The sequence below is a fragment of the Diabrotica undecimpunctata genome, chromosome 6 (assembly GCF_040954645.1).
Source record: "Diabrotica undecimpunctata isolate CICGRU chromosome 6, icDiaUnde3, whole genome shotgun sequence".
Lineage (NCBI taxonomy): Eukaryota > Metazoa > Arthropoda > Insecta > Coleoptera > Chrysomelidae > Diabrotica > Diabrotica undecimpunctata.
The window spans coordinates 126,949,932-126,972,748 of NC_092808.1; the positions used below are offsets into that span (position 1 = coordinate 126,949,932).

A 22,817-nucleotide genomic window follows, 5' to 3' on the forward strand; every position below is an offset into this window, starting at 1 on the left:
ATAAACTTACTAGGCAAACAATACTAATAATATAGTATGTGGCGATATCTAACGATAATAATCTGCGTGTCAAATAAAACGAAAAGATCTCCAAGTACCGAGATCTGTAAATACAAATAAGGAGACCATGGAGAATGGAAATACCCAGACGATATTTATTATTCGAATATATTTTTTAATTGGGAATAAGTCACTATTTTACTTTAAAATAAGATTCTTTTGACGTTTCGATTTCCACTTTGGAAATTTTTCTCGGAGAAACTTTCCTAGGCAAGGCAAACACATCAGCAATCACGGGAGAGTTTTATTAAGTCAAATTGAAAATTATTTACATGAACAACTAACTTTACTTACAAAATGATAAAACAAACGAAGTCACTGTCCATCAAGATTTGTAGACGGAAACATGTAGTCGTAAGGAAAGAAATGAATACCTACTAGATCAATGAGGAAATAAAAGAACACAGAAGAAAAGAAAACAATATTTTGATATATCTAATGTATGAAAATTGGTTAATTAAATAGATAGTATAAGTACAAACCAAAAGAAAGAAGAAGTATAAGAAATCCTTGAGAAGATGAAGTGAATGTTGATGTCAGAACAGGCAATAAATGCCAAATCTCTAATATGAAGAAGATAAATGTGTACAAATATACTCTTCTACTGGAAAAAATAAAGGATGGCTATGCTAAGGCATCCTCATGGGTCGGGTGACTTAGTCCCATACCTATTCCCACGTATTTTAGATTTTTCCGGACGGTAGTAAAAAATACGGCCGGTAGGCTTGATAAAATAATAGTATATTACTTTATGAGGCGGAGAAGCATGACTTTTCTTGACGCGTCCGATATTACGCGCCGAACGAAGTGAGGCGCGTAATAGAGGGCAAGTTAAGAAAAGTCGCTTCTTTGCCGAATAAAGTATACTATTTTTTCTTCAAACGTAGCAATTTTCAACCATAAATAGTACAATTCATACGCTATTTTTACTCGAAATTAACTGTGACAACTATCAAAGTCGTCTAGTTGTTAGAAATTAAAATAATTAAGTCGTCGGTGGGATTTACGTCTCCCTGGTTACAGTTGTTTGACAGTTGTTTGCAATTATTAGAGACAGCTTATTGTTGTTGCAACCGCAAGCGCAAATTTAGTGCGAAAATGGAAAACCTAAACGAAATTGAGTCCGCGGCTAATGATGCAGTAGCACGTTTGGGGCCATCCAAGTCCGATAAGAACGATAATGTTCAAAAAATTTTAAACCCTCATGATTCGCCAACATCGGGAATGATTGCTGAAAGTTGTTCTCGACCATCAGTATCATCAACAATTACCAATGCGTATCAAGAGTCGGGAACATTTTTGCACGTTTTCAATTTTGAAAATGCCTCATTAACTAATTGTACTTTTAATATTACTATAAATAAAAATGATGTTTAATTGTTGTTAATGACATTTGTATTGTTGCTTTGTGACATGTTTAATACTGTTGCCATGACAACATTTTTCCCTCCGCCGTAAAGAAATGGGAAAAAAACTGCTGCCGGCGGAGACATCAAACTTTGACAGGATCAAGTTAGATAAGTAATGTCATCATTATTTGACGTTTGAAGAAAAATACATTTTATAGATAAATTATTTTTTCTTCAAACGTCAAATAATGACGACATTACTTATCTAACTTGATCCTGTCAAAGTTTGATGTCTCCGCCGGCAGCAGTTTTTTTTTCCAGTTACCTCAATTAAAAGGGGTAACTGGAGCATCCAGCCTAAAATCTAAAAAGAGCTAGTAGAAATCATTGTGGGCTATCTTAGCCTGATTGCATATATTCACACTTTTCAAAGAATCCTCAAACAATAATTTAAATTGAGCGGATTTGAAACCAGACTCAATGTAAGGCTATCGTCTCGTATAGCAGATAGGGTTTATAAACAAATTATAGACCAACTTTTATTTAATGCCATTACATTAAAGAGTTTATAAACTTACATTTAAAGAGTTTATTAAAACTGAACACATCAAAACTAATCTCTTAATATATTCCTAAACAAAATTCTTCATGAAACAGAAACTGCAAATTGAAAAATAAGATTAGCAAAGAAGCGTTTATAATCTCATATAATGTGCCACAAATGTTGCAATTCTTTCACATGAAAAAACCCTCTTTTAGGAATAATTTTTGGATCTTCAATTGCACCAATAACGTCATCCCAATCGTATTTTCACACATCTGCTTTATCTGGCCACTTACAAGACTTCAAAGATTTCTGCATCAATGAAATTTCAACCTGGTTATCTATAAAGCTTAAGATTTTTCCTGGAAAATAATCTTTTCATACTTAAAGATTACATATTCATAAACTTTTTTGACAATTTGGTTAAGGCCTAGTTGTTGAAATTTTCACAGGTCTGCTCATCAATATTACTACAGAACATTTCAAATTTCTTCTCGCTATCTAAATATCTTTCATTTTCTTCTACAATACCTTGCAACATCATCACTACTTTCTTATATACAATCAAAGCTGTTCTTTTTGTTTGTGTTATAAAAAGCTTAGTGTAGGCATACTTCGTTTAGCTTTCGGTGTGGCTTTTCTTTTCATATATTTTAATTTCTTTCATTTTTTCTTTCTCCTCTTGTTCTTTTTTTTATTAGATAATCTTTGCGGGTGATAATTTCAGTTAGTGACCAGTCTTTCTCGTTTCTTCCCTGAATTCTGTGGTCTTTTATCCTTTTTCATCATGTCTAACAATAATTTCTCAAATGATTTTCGTGTTTGTAAAGAAGGTCCAATTGGCGAGACAGGGCTTTCTTTTTCTACTTGAACTTCGTTTACAGAACTAGTTTCTGTTCTTTCAACCATTGCAAAAGTAGAGACAGAGGATTCTGGCTGTTCTGTTAGGAATAAAGCGTTCGAGACATCTGATTGTACCGTATCTAAAGAAGTATGAGATGCTTGTTGCCCTACATTTGAATAATTGTAGTCTTCCTGATTTCCAGTGGCTATAACAGAACTCACATCTCGTTGTAGTGTTGCTGAAGATGTAGGCCTACTGTCTTCTGATTGTACTGTGGCTAAGGAAGAGATAGTTACTGAGTGTTAGATATTCAAAGAAGCAGTGGCTTTTAAGTGTACTGTAGTGGGATTGGGAAGATTATTTTTTATACCTAAGCAAATCATCTTTTCTGAATATTGATGTAGGAATTGCATTTCTGTTACGACATTGTTTATCGGTATCATAAATTCCTGTGACTTTAAATCCAATAATAATATTAATACTAGGTGTTTCATGTGCTAGCTTGGTTATCATTAGTACAAATATTTCTTTAGGAATTTTTTTGCGAGGATTTTCCCTCTGCCACTTACTGAGTGCCTTATCCTAACTATTTTTCAGATCTCTAAAGACTGACACATCTAATGATTGTAATAAATGTGTCGTGTGTGGAGGTAACTTCATAATAGTAATTTCATTTTTTGTGCTAACTTAATCAAATCTGTAGACATATGGGTAGCATGGCCATCATAAATTAATAAAACTGGTCTCTCCTTTGTAATATTAGGTAAAAAACATCTTTAAACTAATTAAAAAACAACAACAAGTAGTTTCCATCCAACCTCGAGACGTTGTAGAAACTGCAGTTTGGGATGTTGTATTCTCATTAATCCAATTATCCATTACGTATTTACCTTTAAATACACAGAGGAGTGGTATCATTGACCATCAGCAGAACAACACAAGAAAACAGATGTGTTTTTTCGGCCATACGAGAACTGGTCTTCCGTATGCTTTTTGTACCCATTGCACACACGACCTTTGTTTTACTAGGGTCATTAAATATCTGTTATGGTTTCCCCTTAAGGTTTAGTACTTCCATAGTTTTTGTTAATACTCCAAAATAATTAGAGATGTCCCGAGGGTTCACCTGATCGCATCTAACATGTTCAATACTCCTAAGTTTCTTTATTGACAGATGGTGCCTAGTTTTAAATGATCGAAACCAGTCAGGGCCTGGTCTCTGGTCTTTAAATCTACTCTTGATATTATTCTGTCTTATATGCAATTGTACAAAGTCCACTCTCTGGATAGGCCAAACCCATTTTGGTCCATAATTTTTATGTAATCTGCAATTTCTTTTTCCTCAAGAGACGACAAATATGACTGAACTCCTCCACCACCTTCTTTTGAAGTCAGACCAGTCGCACGCGTTCCTTTGACCCAATGCTTCAGTGTAGATCGTGGAAAATTGTAAAATAATGATACACCTCGTGTCGTCTTAATGCCATTTCTAATATCCTCCATTGCCGTATCAAGGTCTTCCGTGGTATATGAGGAGCCAGCACCTTTCTGAGTGTTTCTTATGTACTCGTACCATTTTCTGAAGCAAAAACAATCTAATATAACCTAGGCTTTGAAAGAGTAAAGGATGGAAAAAAATTTTAGGTCCTGAGGTCCTAAGAGGTAACTGGACCAGGCCCTGGCCCAGTTACTCTCGATATGGATCACGAAAGAGCAAAAGCTCTCGGGGTATCTGGACCACCCATTCTGATAAAATAAGCACCTCAAAACTAATAAAATAAGCATGCGAAACTAATTTAAATATTGTTACTAGAATATTAATCAACACAGTATTCATAGTTAAAATCATTCAAAACCCGAAATAGGGTACGCTCAAACAGTACGTTATCAAGTATTTCAACTGAAGTATCATCACATTAATTTGATCTTGATCTGTATCTTTTGAGTTATAAATGGTGCGAAAAATAGTATGTACAAGGAACAGTGATTTCATACACGCAACCCAAAATACTGTTGTGTATTGAACGTGGTGGACAAATTTTACAACCATAAAAATTTGAATAACTTTCGCCTTATAGAAATAACTTTTTATATAGCATATTATATAAACTGAACGCAGTAATTCTTTATAAAATGATTTCTATATTTCTAATAATGGTCCAGGATTATTTTATGTTAATAATAATGTCCACAATTAATAACTATGGAAATAATTGTTTATATAGCATATATAAACTGAACGCAGTAATTCTTTATATAATGATGTCTATATTTCTTATAATTATACAAGATTATTTTATGGTAATAATTTATACAATAAAATTATTCTTTCTCAACTTTTTATTCGTCTCTGGCAAAGTCACTCCCATAGACTAACCTGGGAATCAAAGTCACGTGACTAAAAGTAGGTTGCTTTAAATAACTTATAATAACGTATCAACTGTTTATAAATCTATACAGGTTACCCAATTTTAGTAATACGGTTTCCAAAATTGCAAAAAATTAAATTAAACGAATATAAAATAATTTTTGGACAAAAATATTTAGAGTGGATGTATAAATATACTCGTAGTGATACCAATAACTAAGTCTGAAAAAAAGAAGAAGTCAATACAATTTATCAACGTTGTTGTCATGTCAAGTGTTAAAAATTACATTAAAAGTAAGTACAGAAAAAATATATAATTTAAAAATTTTGATATTTAGAGTTCTAATTATGGTCACAAAATATTTAAAAAAGTATAGATAGTAGTTGCCACAATTATATTTCTGGTAATAATTTCCACATATTAGCAATGCAATGACATTGATGGTGCTGGATATGTAAGCTAACAAAGGCCATATATGTAAAACAGAAGGCAGGATTATTCCTATTCCAAAGAAAAATATTTTTCCGCCCATTCAAAAAACATTGCAAATACTTCAAAAAATGCTATTAAAACATTATTTGTAGGAAAAACTTTTTGATATTAAAATTTATATCACCTCCCAGATAAGATAACACGAAACTATTTCTTTGAAGAATGAAATTATTAAGCATGCGTAAAGTTAGAGATGGCAAAATAATTTTATTCAACAATAGTTAATTGAGTATACTTTGTCAGTTAAATAAATAATAATTATCTAGCAAAATATACATTTTTTCGAAGTACTTAAAGACTAATATCAAGACGTTGATATTGTTTAAAAATGTTTAACAATAAGGGACCTCATTTTTAATGTGGTTACTATTTATGGTGTATCTCTGTCTCAATTATTCCTAAATATCTATTAGTAAATTTCTATGTATTATATTTAAATTATTCTTTGTTTTAATCTTCTCTCTATTTTATACCTACTTAGATTTGATTTAATCTTTAACAAAAACTTTAATACTTAATACCCATTATTTTTGTTAAATATCAATTCCATGTAAACAATACAAATTGGAGTACCATCATTATAAATACCAAGTTTAAATAACCCGCTGTAACAGTTGTCCGAAAAATCAAGGAATCCAATAAAAATAACCTAGTATTTATCATTTCCTTTATTGCCATCTCTACACATGTTATGACCTCAGCGTTGGTTGAGGGGATTTTTTAGTTCTCCCCCTTTACTGCGCAAATCTAACGAAGTGCCCACAAACTAAGCTGGGGAATAACCCATTTCTCGGTAATTTTTGCTAATCAGTGTTTTGGATAAATGTTTTTACAACATCAGTTTGAGGAGGTGAGCTGTTCAGTAAAGATATAGTTAGTGTTACTTGTTATTGTGCATTTTTATACTTGTCAATTATGTTAACAGAAAATTATTTTAGTGATTATACTTCCCTTGAAAAAAGCAGTAAGTAGCGATGGTAGTTTTTAGCCAAAATATTCTTATGTCTCACCTCACACACAACGCTCACATTGGGTATAAATTTCTGAAATATTTTTACATCAACATGTATAAAATTTGTTTTGTTTTTATTATGAAAATTTAAAACAATCTCCCACATAAACAAACAAAAAAACATGCATATGATACCAAGTAACGAGTATTAGTAATAAGGGATTACCTTGATATTAAATTAACTCAATTCTGGAATTTCAGATTAAACTGGAAATAGTAAATAGCATATAATATTATGGTTATATTTATAGTAGGAATTTATTTACTGGTGAAAAACCAACATTTTGTAGAGATATGCTAGCTTATTTTACACTTTTATTTCATCAATGTAGTCTCCCAAGGACTAATCCTTTTGTCATTTTTTAGGTCTAACCATTTCTTTTTTTTTTACTTTCCTACTTTTAGCAGTATATAAAATGTTTAAATGAGTTTTTAACTTAATGTGACCTCTTTCATGCTTCTAAATTTTTTATATTTCAAAATATATTCTATCATATATAATGTCTCAGTTTGTCTTAATTTTTTTGAAGAATACTTTCAAAGTACTATCAAAGAATATAGACGCTTCTATATTCTTTGGTACTATCAAAGTTCATTTACATAGGTTTATATTGCTTTTATTGTTTTATGGATAATGATATATGCATTTTTTTAAAGATAGTTGGGATTATGTGCTAAGCATAAGCATTCTGTTCAAGTCTTACATTTAAGATTGTTTGTTTATGTATTTTGACCCGAGTGGCATACAATACACTGTACAGTTTCAAGTTCCATATAAAACTCAAATATTTTCTACCCATAAATAAAAGATAATTACTGACTGAAATGAAAACCCCAACTGACCAAAGGGGACAAAGCAACTAGTGTCATTACAATAATTATATATATATTAGGTTATTACAAACTTAATAAGCATATTTTGCCACTGTAAATTAAAATTTTTGATTTCTACAATTTATTATGTGTGTACATGGTAATTTATAAAGTTTAGCAAATACAATTGGTTTTAAATTTTGCAATTTGAAAAATTGGATGTCTCAGTATAAAAATTTTAAAATATCTAGTACAGATACTATCTTTGAATAGTATTTTATCAGTGTGCAAAAATATTTCCTTCTATGGTAAGAGGACAAGTTTTGGTTGGTCCAAGTTTTGACATCATAACCTATCATGAAGAGTAATAATATAGTATTCATGTTCAATTTTCTTTCCTAGATATTAATGTCCTTTCTTTGTGATACATAATAGAAAGATTTTGTACAGTTGATTTAATACTTATTTTATTTATCACATGACCACTTGTTAGCAAGTACAGATACTATATTTGAATAGTATTTTATCAGTGTGCAAAAAATTTACTTCTATAGTAAGAGGGCAAGTTTTGGTCAGTCCAAGTTGTGACATCATAACCTATCCTGAAGAGTAATAATATAGTATTCATGTTTAATTTTCTTTTCTAGATAATCTTTTAGATGTCCTTTCTTTGTGATACATAATACAAAGATTTTGTCAGTTATTTTGATTTAATACTTATTTTATTTATCACATGACATCCCATTAAGATTCAGATTACAATTTTTTGTTGATTTTATATTCTATCTAAAAAGAAGATGCTGTATTTAGTTTCAAAAATTGACAAAATAAAACACTTATCTGATCTGATAAAATTTATTGATCGAAAAAATTTACCTATCTCTTGAAAAAGATAAGAAGGATCATTAAAATTTCAAACAAACAAACAAAATCAAAATTCAATTGTTATTATGTTTCTGTTCTGTTCAATCTACGAACAAATTTATGAAATCCTACATTACTGAAAAAATTTAATTGTTATTTTTTTAAATTATTCATTTAATTAAAAATTGAAGTGAAAAATTGTAGGATAAAATAGGAAAATTGTATTTAAAGAAATTTAAAGCAGATAGTTAGAAAATTAATGTACCTAACTAGGAACGTAAAATCATAAAAGTTATAGTCACATTAATTTTGGAACTTCACATCGTGTAGATACTCAGTTGTGATTATTAAAAGTTTTAAATTTTGAATTAAACATTGTCTTCAGTTGCATCAGGTTTTGGAAGACAATTTCTGGCAGTACTAGATGTTTTTCTTCACATCTGTAATTTTTTCCCTCTTTGGGAAAAAAAAAGTTTGTCCCTCTTTGGGACAAAAAGTTTCTGTCAATGCTAGTCTTCATAAAAAGTTTGTTATTCTCATTTTTTCATTACTGGTACCATATAACTATCACTATATATTTAAAATTAGTATTTCCATTACTTGTTTGCTCCTCAATCTTTTACTTTATTTTCTTTTTCATTTTGGTTTTTTTTTATTTTCCTTCATTTTATTGCACATGATACTTTTCTTTAGTTAAAATCTAAGAAGTTGTCATGAAGTAGGTAATGTCACTTCAAACTGGCATGGCGTAGTCCATATACAAGTTTTATGATTTGTACCCATCCTTCAAGGGTGTGTACAGGAGAATTTTTTGACTGAAATTCAATTTTTAAATGAACAGAATCCCATGCCAGCTCTGAGTGACCAGGTACAAAAACAGATAGTCAATTGTTTTTAAATTTGAGTGAAAATTAACAATATAATGAGAAATGGCAGAAAAAGCAAAGTTTACTGTTGTCCACTGCAATTTTTGGACATCGTTTGAACATGTTCAATATTGGGGTAAGACATGATGTATTTAAATATATACATGTAGCAATTTCGGTACTACCCTGTTTTTCCTTGGATTCATCCAATATAAAACAATGGATGCTCTCATTTCCTAAATTATAAATAATCAAATTGTATATGACAAGTTTTCTCATATTCTCTTTCTGTAATAAAAGGTCCTATAGCTCCTTTAGGCATTGACAAAACATATTGCAGGTATAAATTAAATTCTCCAAAGCCGACTGTTTATCTTTATCTTCTTTTTTTTCTCACTGCATCTTTTTCTTTCGAGGTGTTTGTGATGGGCTCGAGGTTTAAAGTCTTTTTGTCATCTTGACTACCATCAAAAGCGACACAAACTTTACAAATATGTTTTTTTGGCTTGCAAAATTTTAATTTACAAGTTGAAAATATTTTCCTGCAGGTTTAGTAGCATTTTTCTTTTTTCTCTTTAACTTTGGTTTCGTAGCATTTTTCTTTTTTCTCTTTAACTTTACATTCTTCTACAATTCATACATAGTTTTTATGTTTACTTTCAAGTCTAAATATCTAAAATAATTTTTTCCGACAATAATGTGACACAATTTACAACGTCAGTTTGCAATTTTCTCATCATTATGAGATTCAGAGCAAAAGGGCTAATCAATGTATTTGATATTTTGACCTAAAACCAAATGGCAAAATGTTAATATTCGATAGTTTAAACAGAATATTTCCTGCATTTCTTATCAAGCTACAATGTCCATAGTTTGCCACAACCTATATCACATCTAATGGGAGGACAAGGTATCAAATCTGAAAAACCTGATTTTTCACATTCGAAAGTAATTTGAAAACAGTTACTTACTTTAAATATCAATGAAGTGTTTCTAATATAAATGGACCATACTGTATACTCCTACATAATGAGTATTTAAACTAAGACAATTATGATAGATCTGGGATTCTGGGAAGTCAAAATTTTTTATATTAATTGTGAACTATAAATACTCATACCTATATTAAGGAAATATATATTTTTTTATTTTATAGTTTATATCTACACTGCGTGTCAATAAAAAGAAGCTACCTAAAATTTTTGGCATTTTTTAATTTTTACGAGCCTTAAAAGAAATTAATTGTCATAGATGTTTGTGTATTGTTTAAGAATATGTTCTAAAGCAGTATTCAATCATTTCTTAACAAATGACCAAAACAAAGTTTCCCATTCCTTTGTAAAAATTACAATAAAGTCGTGATTTTTAATATTCTGTGTTACCATCTTTATTTTGCATTACACTCCTCATTTGACTTTGCATTGAATTTATCAAATTATGCATGTTGTCTTGAGGAAATTCTTCCCATTCTTCCATGAGTGACAAACTAAGCTGCTCACGATTTACTGGAGCAGGTATTCTGTTTCTTTCTCTCCGTTTGAGTTGGTTCCAAGCATGCTCAATCGAGGTCAAATCTGGACTTTGAGCCAGCCCATTCATTTTTGGCACACCGACAGTTTCCAGGTATTGCATTACCATTCTGACTACGTATGGCCGCGCGTTGTCTTTTATTGCCTACAAACCTCGCAAAAGGCATTCAACGCTCCTCTATCAATAAACACGAGATCAGTACGGCCTTCAAATTAAATGCCTGTCTAAAAAAAAATACCGAGCCTCCTCCAAAAGCAACACGTGCTGGTCGAACACAAGCAGCATATCGTTCCCCACATCTTCTGTATGTTTTGATGCGACCATCTTAGTCATAAAGAACCATCCTAGACTCATCACTAAAGAAAACGTTTCCAATCTTCTATCGTCCATTGATCGTGGTGTCTAGAAAACTCAAGTTGGTGTTGTCGATGTGTTGCTGTTAACAAAGGTTCTGTTGCTGGGCAAAGAGCATTTAGACCAAATTCCCCCCACCTAGACATAAAAAAACCGATTTTGCAAAGAAGTGCGTTGTAAAGAACGGTCTTCTCTGGCCGTCATGATTCTTCTCGCCCCTGATCCTGGTCGTCGTTCGTGAGATCCAGTCTTTACGAATCGTCGGTATGTTTTTTGGACAATACAACGACTGACTCCAAGCTGTCTGGCCACTTCTCTTTGATTCATTCCATTATCAATCAAGGTAACAATTTGACTAGATCTAGCAAATCTCCCAGCCATAGTTTTAAATTTAAAAATTGCACAAGTTCACTCTTTAAACAACTGTGCACTAACGAAAGATTTTTGGAAACCAGAACAGCCATATTCTAAGAAAAACAACGTGTTTCTGGATTGTGGGAGTTTAGTTACAATAAAATGAATTGCATAAACTTAAAATTATTAAAAAATTCTTATAAAATTCTAGGTGGCCTCTTTTTAATGACGCTCAATATAGATATACAAATAAACATTAAGGTAATCAATTAAAATAAAAATTCAACATATCATATTTTGTGATATACATTCATATTTTACAGTTCATTTAATTTAGAATAGAACAAATTAATATTATTATTGCTAAATCTAGAACAGTAAAAAATTCGGAATGTAAGTATTGAACCTATTTTTAACACACACATATACACAACAAAAAATATTCAATGATCAAATCTTAACTTTATTTTTAGATATGTCTTATCCAAATATGTTAACTCCGCCGTCAAGTTCTGAAGATTCCCCACATTCAACTTATTTAGTGGCATCGCCTAATTCTAACACATTTGAATACGAAAATTATGATTATGCTCCTGTACAACCTATTCTCTTCCCAAACAAGCCTAGTGTCATTGTTGATCCTTCTTTAGTCATGGTAAAAATGGAAGCTCCATCAAGTAAGTACTATTCAAAATATATTATTCCTAACTATTTGAAATTGGCAGTTATTGAGCTATTAATTTGAATTTTGTTACTACCAATATTTGAATATTAAAAACTGAAATTGACTTGAAATTTATATAACGACGTTGAGATTTGAAATCCTCAGGACTAGCTTGTTTAACAACGCCTTCCATCATCTAAGGAGTGGTCGAAGCTCTCTTTTCGCAGAGATCAAGCGAGGCCGCAACTGCGCGTTACTTAGGGGAATGGTCTAGCCCCTAAATCAGAGGTTCCCAACCAGTGTGCCGCGGCACACTCCTGTGCCCTGAAGTCCCTTTAGGTGTGCCGCGAAATGTTACCGTCTTTTTTACTAGTATTTCGCCGTGACTATTTTTCATTGAATAAAACTTCTGTTCTGCGCTTGTATGCTGTTTCAATAGTTTAAAACTCGACCAACAGAATGCAACGTATGCAAACGTGCGTTAGTTCAACATATTACCGCTTGTGGCGATAGCGTTTGAAGACACTCACATCTAGAGATCAGCATCGTTGGAAAAACATCGATGGTTACCATCGATTCGACATCGGAACCGTACCATGGATGGCAATACAACATCGAGCCTAAATATTGATGCTTTCCAACACCATTGTTGACCGTGAACTCGATACAACAGACAACAGAATTTACATAACAATAAATTATGATTATACTTATTATAGAGATTATTTACCCAAGTCTGCCTTGGCTGAACGAGTTTTTAAGTTAGTGTGCATTAAGCTAAAAAAGGTTGGGAACCACTGCCCTAAACTGTTTTCCGTATTCCTTCTGTACATGGTTTTAGCAAGGTTTTTTTACTGCCAGATGCCCTTCTGCAAACCCTCCTCTTTTATCTGGGTTTGGTACTGGTAATTGTAGTTACTGAGATACTCAATCCAACGTCACTACAGTTTTCAAATGCGCTATTAAATGATACTTTAATTCCACAGGAACAAAGTTGGATGTTGTGCCAGTTTTATCGCACGAGTTAACTTAATATAATTTTTTTTCGCTATTGTTACAAAACTAGTAATTATGTATGTTTTATTTAAAGTTCTAAACATACAGAAATTTGAATCTTAACTGAAATAATTGACAATGACAAATTTTATGTCGATTGGAAATTTTAAGTAATTCTTTCTAAATTACTTAGGTGCTTTTTAATGATAATATTTTATAGCGGAACAGATTATTGCTTTATTAAAATCACTGCAACATTTGAGATAAAATTTCCAATAATTTTGAAATTCTTAGTTACTGGGTTATGACATTATGTTGAGGATTATCAGCTGTGTGATAAAAACAGCCTCACACTGCGATGACTATCGAGTATTAAGCATGATGTCTCATGTCCTTAAAACTTTTCTCAGATTCATTCATACACGAATTTACAAGAAGTGTGAGTTTCAGATGAGTGACACTCAATTAGGATTTCGAAACGGATTGGGAACACGAAAAGCTCTTTTTGCCTTAAATGTGTTAACACGACGATGCAGAGACATGAATGTAGATGTATATGCATGTTTTACTGATTATCGAAAAGCATTTGACTGCGTTAACCATCAAAAGATGATCGAAATTGTGAGAACAACTGGAATTGATGAACAAGACTTGCGAATTATCTCAGAACTATATTGGCACCAAACGGCAACAATTGAAATAGAGCACACAACATCCAGCGATTGCGGCGATTACCGCACCATTAGCTTGATGTCTCATGTGCTAAAGTTACTACTAAAAGTCATCCACAACCGAATATATCACAAACTGGACATAGACGTTAATGATACACAATTTGGTTTTCGCAAAGGCTTAGGAACGCGTGAAGCTTTTTTTTTCACTTAATATACTGATACAAAGATGCCTGGACGTCAATCACGATATATACGCATGTTTTATTGACTATAATAAAGCATTCGATAAAGTACGACATGAACAATTAATGACTGTTCTGAAATCAAAGAAGATTGACTACAAAGACCTCAGGATCATATCAAATTTATACTATATTTAGCCTCTCTTTGTCTTTAATAACATTATGTAGTTTTCCAGGCTGATACATACTTCTTACATTCCAGGTAGCTATTGTTATCTGAGAGGGTTGAGTATTTTTTTTTGGTTTTTTGTGCAAGGGTTCGCATGTTGAGGACCGAGGAGGCCTTGCGTTCTGATGGTTGTCCTCCCTACCGGATTTTGGTCTCCGATTACGATAATCAATAATGTCTCTTGCGCAAATAGTGCTAGCCATTATAATTTATACTAGAGATGTCATCAGGGACCTTTAATGCAGTGGTTTCTCGTTGCCTTCTGCATTCTGATGCCGTTGACCACTTTCTTGGTTCTTCCGCCTTCGAGACCAATTTCTTAGTCTCAGTACAACAGAGTGTCCTTCCACTTACTAGCTCATCCGCCCTAAGCCGTTGGCCAGTAAATGGTGGATTGCTTATCCCGGCAAACACTAGGACGTCTGTACTATACTCGTATATTCTGTACTATATTGTAATTATCGACTAATGTTGCAGTAAAGTCTCATAGTATATGCAGGGAGCACTTTTATTAGAATAAAAGTAGAACGAGAATAAAACGATATACATTTTATATTACTTACATCTTGCAAAATAGTATCAGTTTTGTTATATTAGTTCTTACTATCAAAAATCTAGCCGAAAAAAATAGCAGCATAGTTTCCAAAAGTAACATAATATTATTTAAAAGTCATTAAATTAAGATTAAAAGTGCATAAGTATAATCATTCATTTTTATTGCCTTGTTCAATAGAATACAATAGAATAATAGTCAAGTACTACGTGAGTTTTGTTAGTGCTTGGTAGTGGCTTGAAAATATTTCAATAATAATGTATTTTCTCACTTACAATGTTTATGTGACACAATCTTCTAACCACAGAAATGATCAAGTATATATATGAGATCATCTGATATGTATGGGAAATTAATATTATAATTATTGTAATATTTAAACAACAAAATAGTCACCATGTAGTTTATTAACAAAATAAAACTACGTCAATTAAAGCTAAAGTTTATTTTTAAAATTTTATATTAGTTTATAGATTAGTATTTACAAATGGTAGGTTTTTATTCTTCTTACGGCGCCTGTCCGTTCCGGATGTTGCCGATCAGCGTAGCTATCCCAACTTTACTTGCACCTATTCGGAATAGTCTGCTTGTAGACGTATTGAACCACTTCCTTAGGTTTTGAAGCCAAGATATTCTTCCTCTCCCTGGTCCTCTCTTTTCAAATACCTTGCCCTGAAGAATGAGTTGCAATAAGCCATATCTGCGTTCATTTCTCATAATATGGCCAAGATATTCTAATTTGCGCTCTTTGATTGTGTTAGTGATCTAGCATTCCTTGTCCCTTCTACGTAGGGCCTCAATATTAGTCACACGATCTAGCCATGAAATTCGTAAGATGCGCCTATAACACCACATCTCAAAGGCCTCAAGCTTTCCTAAAGATGCTTCAGAAGCTTCATGTCTCTACTCCGTATAATAATGTAGAAAATACATAGGATCTGATGATAGAGATTTTGGTACTAAATGGTAAATCGTGTTTTCTTTCAGTAGAGTGGTCCTATTGACTGTTTATGTTAGTACCAAGATATGTGTAGTTGTTTACTCTTTCAATTGACTGTTGGTTTACCAAAAGATGTGTATTTAATATTTCGCGCTTACTAACTACCACGTACTTTGTTTTGTTCGCATTGAGAAGGTTTTTAATGAAAATTAATAAATATACACAATATATCTCATTATTCAGGATTGTTCTTCTTTTATTCAATGAAAGAAGTCTGCAACAGTAAGTTTATTTGAATTATTTAGCTTTGTTCGCGTAAACAATCAATGATTTGTTTCTTACCGATTTGCATGCGCAGTTGCGTTTTCACCGTTCTCGGTGTTAAAAATCCGGGACTGACTGAAAAGTTTGATGTTCGCGGAGTTTTTCTAACTGGTTCATGATGAGTGCGGATTTTTAGTCAGCTTACAGACACCGTAAATTGTCCTTTTTTGTTTGTGGTTGCTTAATCCTAACCAACTGCAACTGGTTAATTTTCGAAATTATTAAACTACTTTGTTTGATGTTTAACCTACCCATTTCGACAATTTCGTTTAAAATGTAAAATTTAACGTAAATTTTATGAAAATATACGTAACTTCGCTTTTTCTTGTTTACATAATAGAAAACCATAAAGGTCGGTACACATATACGAGCCAAACGGTATGCGAACGCTATATTCGGTAAATGTGTACGGCAGAAAAAACCGCTTGCGTACTGTTTCATCGTGACTCGTCGCGAACCAAATTGTTGCGGTTTATTTCACGACTTCAAAGGAAGCTCGTCTTTCAGTTTGGACGGCGCTTACTACACGCAGCGAACATTTTTATTGTGTCATCAAATCGACATTGTGTGAATGACGTGTTTCTTCCTAGAGAGACGTGAGAAAACAGTAAACTGATTGTACATATTTTTATTTTTGTTAAACAAGCAAAAACAGGAACATAAATCAGTACCCAAATTATAAATAAAATGAATCATTTCGCACATGTCGTGTGTTCGTTGTTGGTTTGTCGCTTTCCATGGATCGAGATAAGTATGCGATCAGTACGATGTAGAATATTTTTCAAGGATCTGTTAAAGTTAAAAATGTTTGTGTATTTTGACGTTAGAAACAAAAATTTAAACCTGTAAACTAATAAATAACCGCGCCAGCCCATGACATAATCCCTAATTGGTCCGAAACTTGTAGAAAACTAGTCAGGGTCATCTCCGCGAACAAAGCTATTAATATTGAGAGGTAGAAATGAACAAGTTACACCTAACATACAAATAAATGGTATCACCCTTCAGAGTTCCCAAAGCTTCATATACCTGGGCAGAGAACTTAATAGTCAACTAGACCACTCAAAAGAAATTAGAACACGCATTGAAATAGCAAGATCTGGTTTCATGAATATGCGTAAAATGCTCTGTAACCCCAAGGTATCAGTCTCAATAAGATTGAGAACACTAAAGTGTTATGTGCGGTCTCTATTACTGTATGGCTGTGAGACCTGGACATTAAAACAGTATGACGTGAAGAAATTAAATTCATTTGAAATGTGGATGTACCGCCGAATGCTAAGAATAAGCTGGACCAGCAGAACTACCAATGAAGAAGTACTGAGAGCAATGAACACACGCCCTCATCTGGTCAATACTAACAAAATTAGAAAGACGTCATATCTAGGACACATAATGCGCCATAGGGAATTTGAGCAGCTCCAGGTAATATTAGAAGGCAAGATTGAAGGTAAAAGGGGCATAGGGCGAAAGAAAAAATCTTGGCTACGAAACATCAGAGATTGGACCCACACAAGACAAAATGAATTAATTCATCAAGCCCAGAACAGAGAGAAATTTGCCATATTGATCGCCAACCTCTAAAGCACTTAGGAGGAGGAGGAGAAATTTTTGTGTTGTATGTTTTCGACAATGAATCTGTCTTAATATTCCCATGCTAAGCGAACGGACTATACCCTCGGTTTTTTCTCTACTCTCTTATTTCTCTAGCCGCTTTCTGAACATAGTCGCACATTTTTATGTATGTCTTTATTATAAATATGATACAAATATATTAAAGGTATTGTGGTTTGTATCCTAATCCGACTTACAAACCTATATAATAAATTTGAAAGTCAATAAGTTCACAATAGTATACATTACAACACATTCACTGATAATAATTCACTAACACATGTAGTTCCCCTATATGTTTTTAGTTATTTGTTAATGAGTTTGTGTTGGTGTTGTGCAATAGTATTTGTTTTTATACAATTTGTTACTCATTTAATGATTATTGCGGAAGAGGAATATTCCAGTGCTGACTATAACATTATAGTTTAATTTAGATTTACATAAAGAATCTAATAATTTGGTAAATATTACGAGTACGTCAATTTATTTTTGCGTACTTTTTTTAGTTTTAGAAATTACTAGTTCAATGATTCATTTGTGAAAAAGGTGAAAATCAATAAACATCTGGTATTGCAGTTATAGAAAAGTAAAAAAATATGTACCCACATGTAAAGATGAAGAAGTACAGCTAAAAGCATATTTTAAGCATATTTTAATTTCCACCACAAGATAAGCAATCATTTTCAAAACAGATTTAAAAAATCTTTTTCACCAAAGTCACCAAATTTTTTTTATTTGTCACATTATAACATTCTAAAGCCGGTCGGCAAAGTCGGTCAGATAGCCAAGCGGGCTGGGCGGCCGGTTCTCATTCGTTTCACTCCAGTGGTTCAGTGGATGTGAGTTCGATCCCCAGCTCGGTGTACAGAAAACAAAAAGGCTAACGCAGCAGTTTAAAATTCTAGATGAATCTGCGGCTTAGACTAGAATCTGCTGGTGTCTGATCGGCCTATGGTGGAGCAGTACGGCAAGAGATAAGGGCTTGCGTCTCGGTGATACTCCTCCATCATAGATCCCTACCGGAAGGGCGTACCGCCTAAATACCGGTATATATATATATATATATATATATATATATATATATATATACATTCTAAAGATATAGTTTTATGTACCCTGCAAATTATGATTTGCCCAGTTCTATATACAGTATCATGTAAATCTATGTAATAAATTCAACATTTCAGAAACAGGCGACTTTAAAAAAATCTTGAAACACATCAATTTAAATTTTTGAATGGCCCTCAATTGCTATATATCTGTTGGACATTTCATGCACTATTGGCGTAATGACGTATCGAAGATTTTTAAATACAGACCGAGGTCACGGGACATATCATCTGAAACTTAGACCATTAAAACTTATAGACACGCCTTGTACCGAATCGTTGAAGCAAACACCTTCTGTGCAAGTGACGTCAAAATATGGCAAGCACTCTAACGTTAGATTGGATTTTTCGAAAAGCCCTAATAAAATTACCTAATTTTAGATGGATTTTAATAAAACTGCAATATTTTGCAAAATATATGGAAGATAAATCATTTAGCAAAGGAATTAATGAATATTTTTGAATTAAAGTAATTTTGTAAAAATAAATGTTTAATTTTGAAAGTCTACCTCTTCTTGTTTTGAAAAATAAAATTAAATGATAGAAATTTTACTTGTGGATGGAAGTTTCATTTTAGGGGAAAAAATTATGTATATAAATCTATTTATTGACCACAAAATAAAATAGATTTGTTAACTTACTTTTAAGTCTATTGACATTATTATTGAAGTTCTCACCTTTATTGCAATAATGAAAATAAATTATCTTTATTAGATTTTTATATTATTTCTTTAATATGTTCTAGTAAAGATTTTAAGGTATTAACTTTTTTAACAAGCCTTCTATTTTGTTGTTGCAACATTTTGATTTGTTTGTTTTTCTTTTGAAATAATTTATTTACTACCACTTTATATTCCTGATCTCTGTTAGATGATTCTTGTTCAACAAAGTCACCAAGATAATTTCTTCGATTTTTCAATGAAGGTTTTTTCTAAGGTAGTGTCCTCTAGAATTTCTACTGGAGTCTTTATGGTAGTAGATTCACTCGTTGTTATATTTATATTTTCACTTTTAGAGCCTGTTGTTTTGTCTGAGACAGTTTTTTTTTTACTGAAAATTTTCTAGTTTTAACTTGCTTAATTAAACGGTTTGGAAAATCGAAAATGCTGGGTACAGCATCTTTTTTAAGTTGTTTTTTGAACTCTATCCGCTAGTAATAAACGAATCCGCCGTGAAATGCTTGGAGCAAATTTTAGAACTGTTTAATGGTTTAAAATTTTCATGGCGCATCGCTATAATCAATTTTTTCGCAATGATGAATCTTTAGGAAATCTAAAACAATTTATTTACTTTATCCTTCTGTTTTTAACGTAATTATAAAATAAAAATTATATAAGACTTTCATAAAACACTTTGGATGCTAAATGGGTGCTAATTTTCTGGTAGGTAGGTTTTCCAAGTTTAATTTATGAATTTTTTTTTTACCCATTAAATGATATATCTGTCCCCTTTTTGTGTAGCTGCGTACAATTAAATGCACTGAAAGATAATATGATAGGTAATTAAAAAAAATGTATTGAAAAAGTTTTAAATTGGAACTTAACACTTATAAAAAGTTTGCAAATACCTATAAGCATTTCTAGTTTCTAACGTTTTCTGCCATAAACTGACGTCACGCATATGTATCATTCGAACACTTATTTCTACAGGGTTAACCAAAATTTAAAATGAAATTACAATAAATACTCATTCACTGAACTAAATTACACAAAGGACCGCCACACAGTGCTCCAAAATAAATTGTTATAGCTGCTTATTTTGAGGCAGTATATGAACATCTATTAATAGATTTTTGGTAAAATGAACATCATATTTGTGTACATCTTTTAAATTAATTTCATATGCTGCCTTATTCATTTTGTAGTAAATTTGTTCAATTCAATTTTTGTAAATGGTCCGATACATGCATTTCAAAATTTCGGCTGTAGTAGAAGCTATAATTAACAGCTTCACCACAAACCCCAACGGCATGACTAGAATTATGTATTCTAAAGTATGTATTACATTTACACAAAATATTACATATTTTTATATGGTATGTTATCGACAACGATTCTTTCAAAATGTTCCCAAGCCTATTGAATCGACTATATTGTATTTTTGGAAGTCACAGATCCATTTTGGATTTTATATTCCTTCGTTTCATTTTTTATTTTTCTACCTACGACAGGATCCGAAACATGAATCCATCACACTACTCATAAAAATGAGCTGTTTGAGACCAAACACTGTTTGGCCATCGAACGGACCATAACTATTGACCATTACTAAATGCCGGTTGCGGAACTCCTTGAATAGTATAAATAGTCTTAAATAAAACGTATTGATTTAAAACATTATCACTTTAGCGTAGGTATTCATTTGTTTTATTTTTTTTTTCAGGGCCGTCTACACTTGCAAATGCTATTCTGCACTTTGTAGAACAACCAACAGATCGGTTTAGATTTCGGTATAAATCAGAAATGGCGGGAACACACGGCAGTCTTACCGGTATTAATTCAGACAAATCGAGAAAACCAACATACCCCACCGTAGAAGTAAGAAATTGTGGCAATCTCGACAAAGTTATTATAAGATGTTCAATATATCAATCAAATGCAGATAATAAAGATTTTTTACCTCATGCTCACAGATTGATGATGAAAAGAGGGCGTGAAGAATTCGATGATCCCCATGATGTGGAAGTTGGACCTGAAGATGGATACAGAGCCGTGTAAGTAGTTAGTCATCATTTAGATTTGTTTCTAATTCTGAAACCTTCATTCTTTAGTAAAACAATCGTGTTACTAAAAGTATTGGATCTAATTAAGTATTTTCCATTACGGTTGTAAGCAATTCTTCCAAAATGTCTGCTGATGTCTTTTATGTACTGACAATTCAACTAAAGTTTTATGTTACTTAACACCCCCTCCCAATTCTACAAAAGTACAAATGAATTAAGTTCAAACTGTAAACAAAATTACAATAAACTAATAAACTGAAAAATTAAACAGTTTTAGTAACATTCAAACAATTTCTCAATAATGCAAATTGAGTAACAGGCAATGCCTTGGTCATGATATCAGCTAACTGTTTCATTTAAAAATTTGACATCATTTTCAGAAATTGAAATAACAAAAATATCATCTACCCATTTCAAAACATAAGTTTTTCCATTGAAATAAAAGCAAGGATCAACCTTAGATATTTTAAATCCTAAATTACATAAATGCCATAGTTGTATTCCAACATTTAGGGCTTTCTCGTAAACCGTACAAAGTTTTTACCAACGTAAATACTACACCAGGTTTAACATTTAGGCCTCACGGTGGCTTTAAAAACACATTCCCCATCGAAACAGCTTCAGTATAGGTTTTAAGCAATTCAGAAGGTAGACAGCCAGTAGATACAGCCATAATCATACCCACTTCATAGTCATCAAAATTATAAAGCATATGTATATATGGAAATCTCTAGATTCACATACCTAGGAATGGATCTGGTCGCAAGCAATGAAGAAGAACCGGAAATAAATAGAAGGATTGTGCTGGCAAATAAAGCCTATTTCGCGATGGGCCACATATTCAAATCGCGAGACGTACACCGGAAAACAAAACTCCGGGTCTATAAAACAATAATCAGGCCCATAGTAAGTTATGGTTGTGAAACATGGGGGGTGACACAGAAATCTGCCAATGCATTAGATGTGTTTGAAAGAAAAATATTACGTAGGATCCTGGGCCCAATAAGTGAAAACAACAACTGGCGGATTAGGTATAATAGAGAAATATACGAGCAATATAGCGAACCAACTCTAGCACAACATACTAAACTGCAGAGATTACGGTGGGCAGGGCACGTGGTCCGCATGCATGAGAATAGAATCCCCAGAAAATTATTAAATGCAAGAATGCAGGGAAAAATACCTGTTGGAAGACCTAAAAAGAGATGGGAAGACGAAGTCGATGAGGATGCCAGGAACTGTCTGGGAACCCGTTCATGGAAAAGAACAGCGGTAAATCGAGATGATTGGAGAAGCCTGTTGAAGGAGGCCAGGCCCGATTTGGGCTGTAGCGCCATCGGATGGATGGATGTATATCTC

At 32.5% G+C, this 22,817-nt stretch overlaps 1 protein-coding gene and 1 pseudogene across 3 annotated transcripts in view; one reads left to right on the plus strand and one right to left on the minus strand.

Annotated features, from left to right (window-relative positions):
- Window positions 1-3,154: 3,154 nt before the first annotated feature.
- LOC140444607 (uncharacterized) lies at window positions 3,155-4,542 on the minus strand (annotated as a pseudogene).
- A 782-nt stretch (window positions 4,543-5,324) lies between these two features.
- Rel (nuclear factor NF-kappa-B family member relish) overlaps window positions 5,325-22,817 on the plus strand; it is a 78,998-nt gene continuing 61,505 nt past the window's right edge. The window contains exons 1-3 of one of the 3 annotated variants that reach the window (XM_072535364.1): window positions 5,325-5,459; window positions 11,925-12,128; window positions 21,119-21,449. In XM_072535364.1, the coding sequence (XP_072391465.1) occupies window positions 5,432-5,459; window positions 11,925-12,128; window positions 21,119-21,449 (563 nt within the window). In that variant the 5' untranslated portion in view covers window positions 5,325-5,431. Of the gene's footprint in view, window positions 5,460-6,355; window positions 6,623-11,924; window positions 12,129-21,118; window positions 21,450-22,817 lie in introns of those variants that run through there. The other 2 variants (XM_072535365.1, XM_072535363.1) reach the window with 2 other exon arrangements.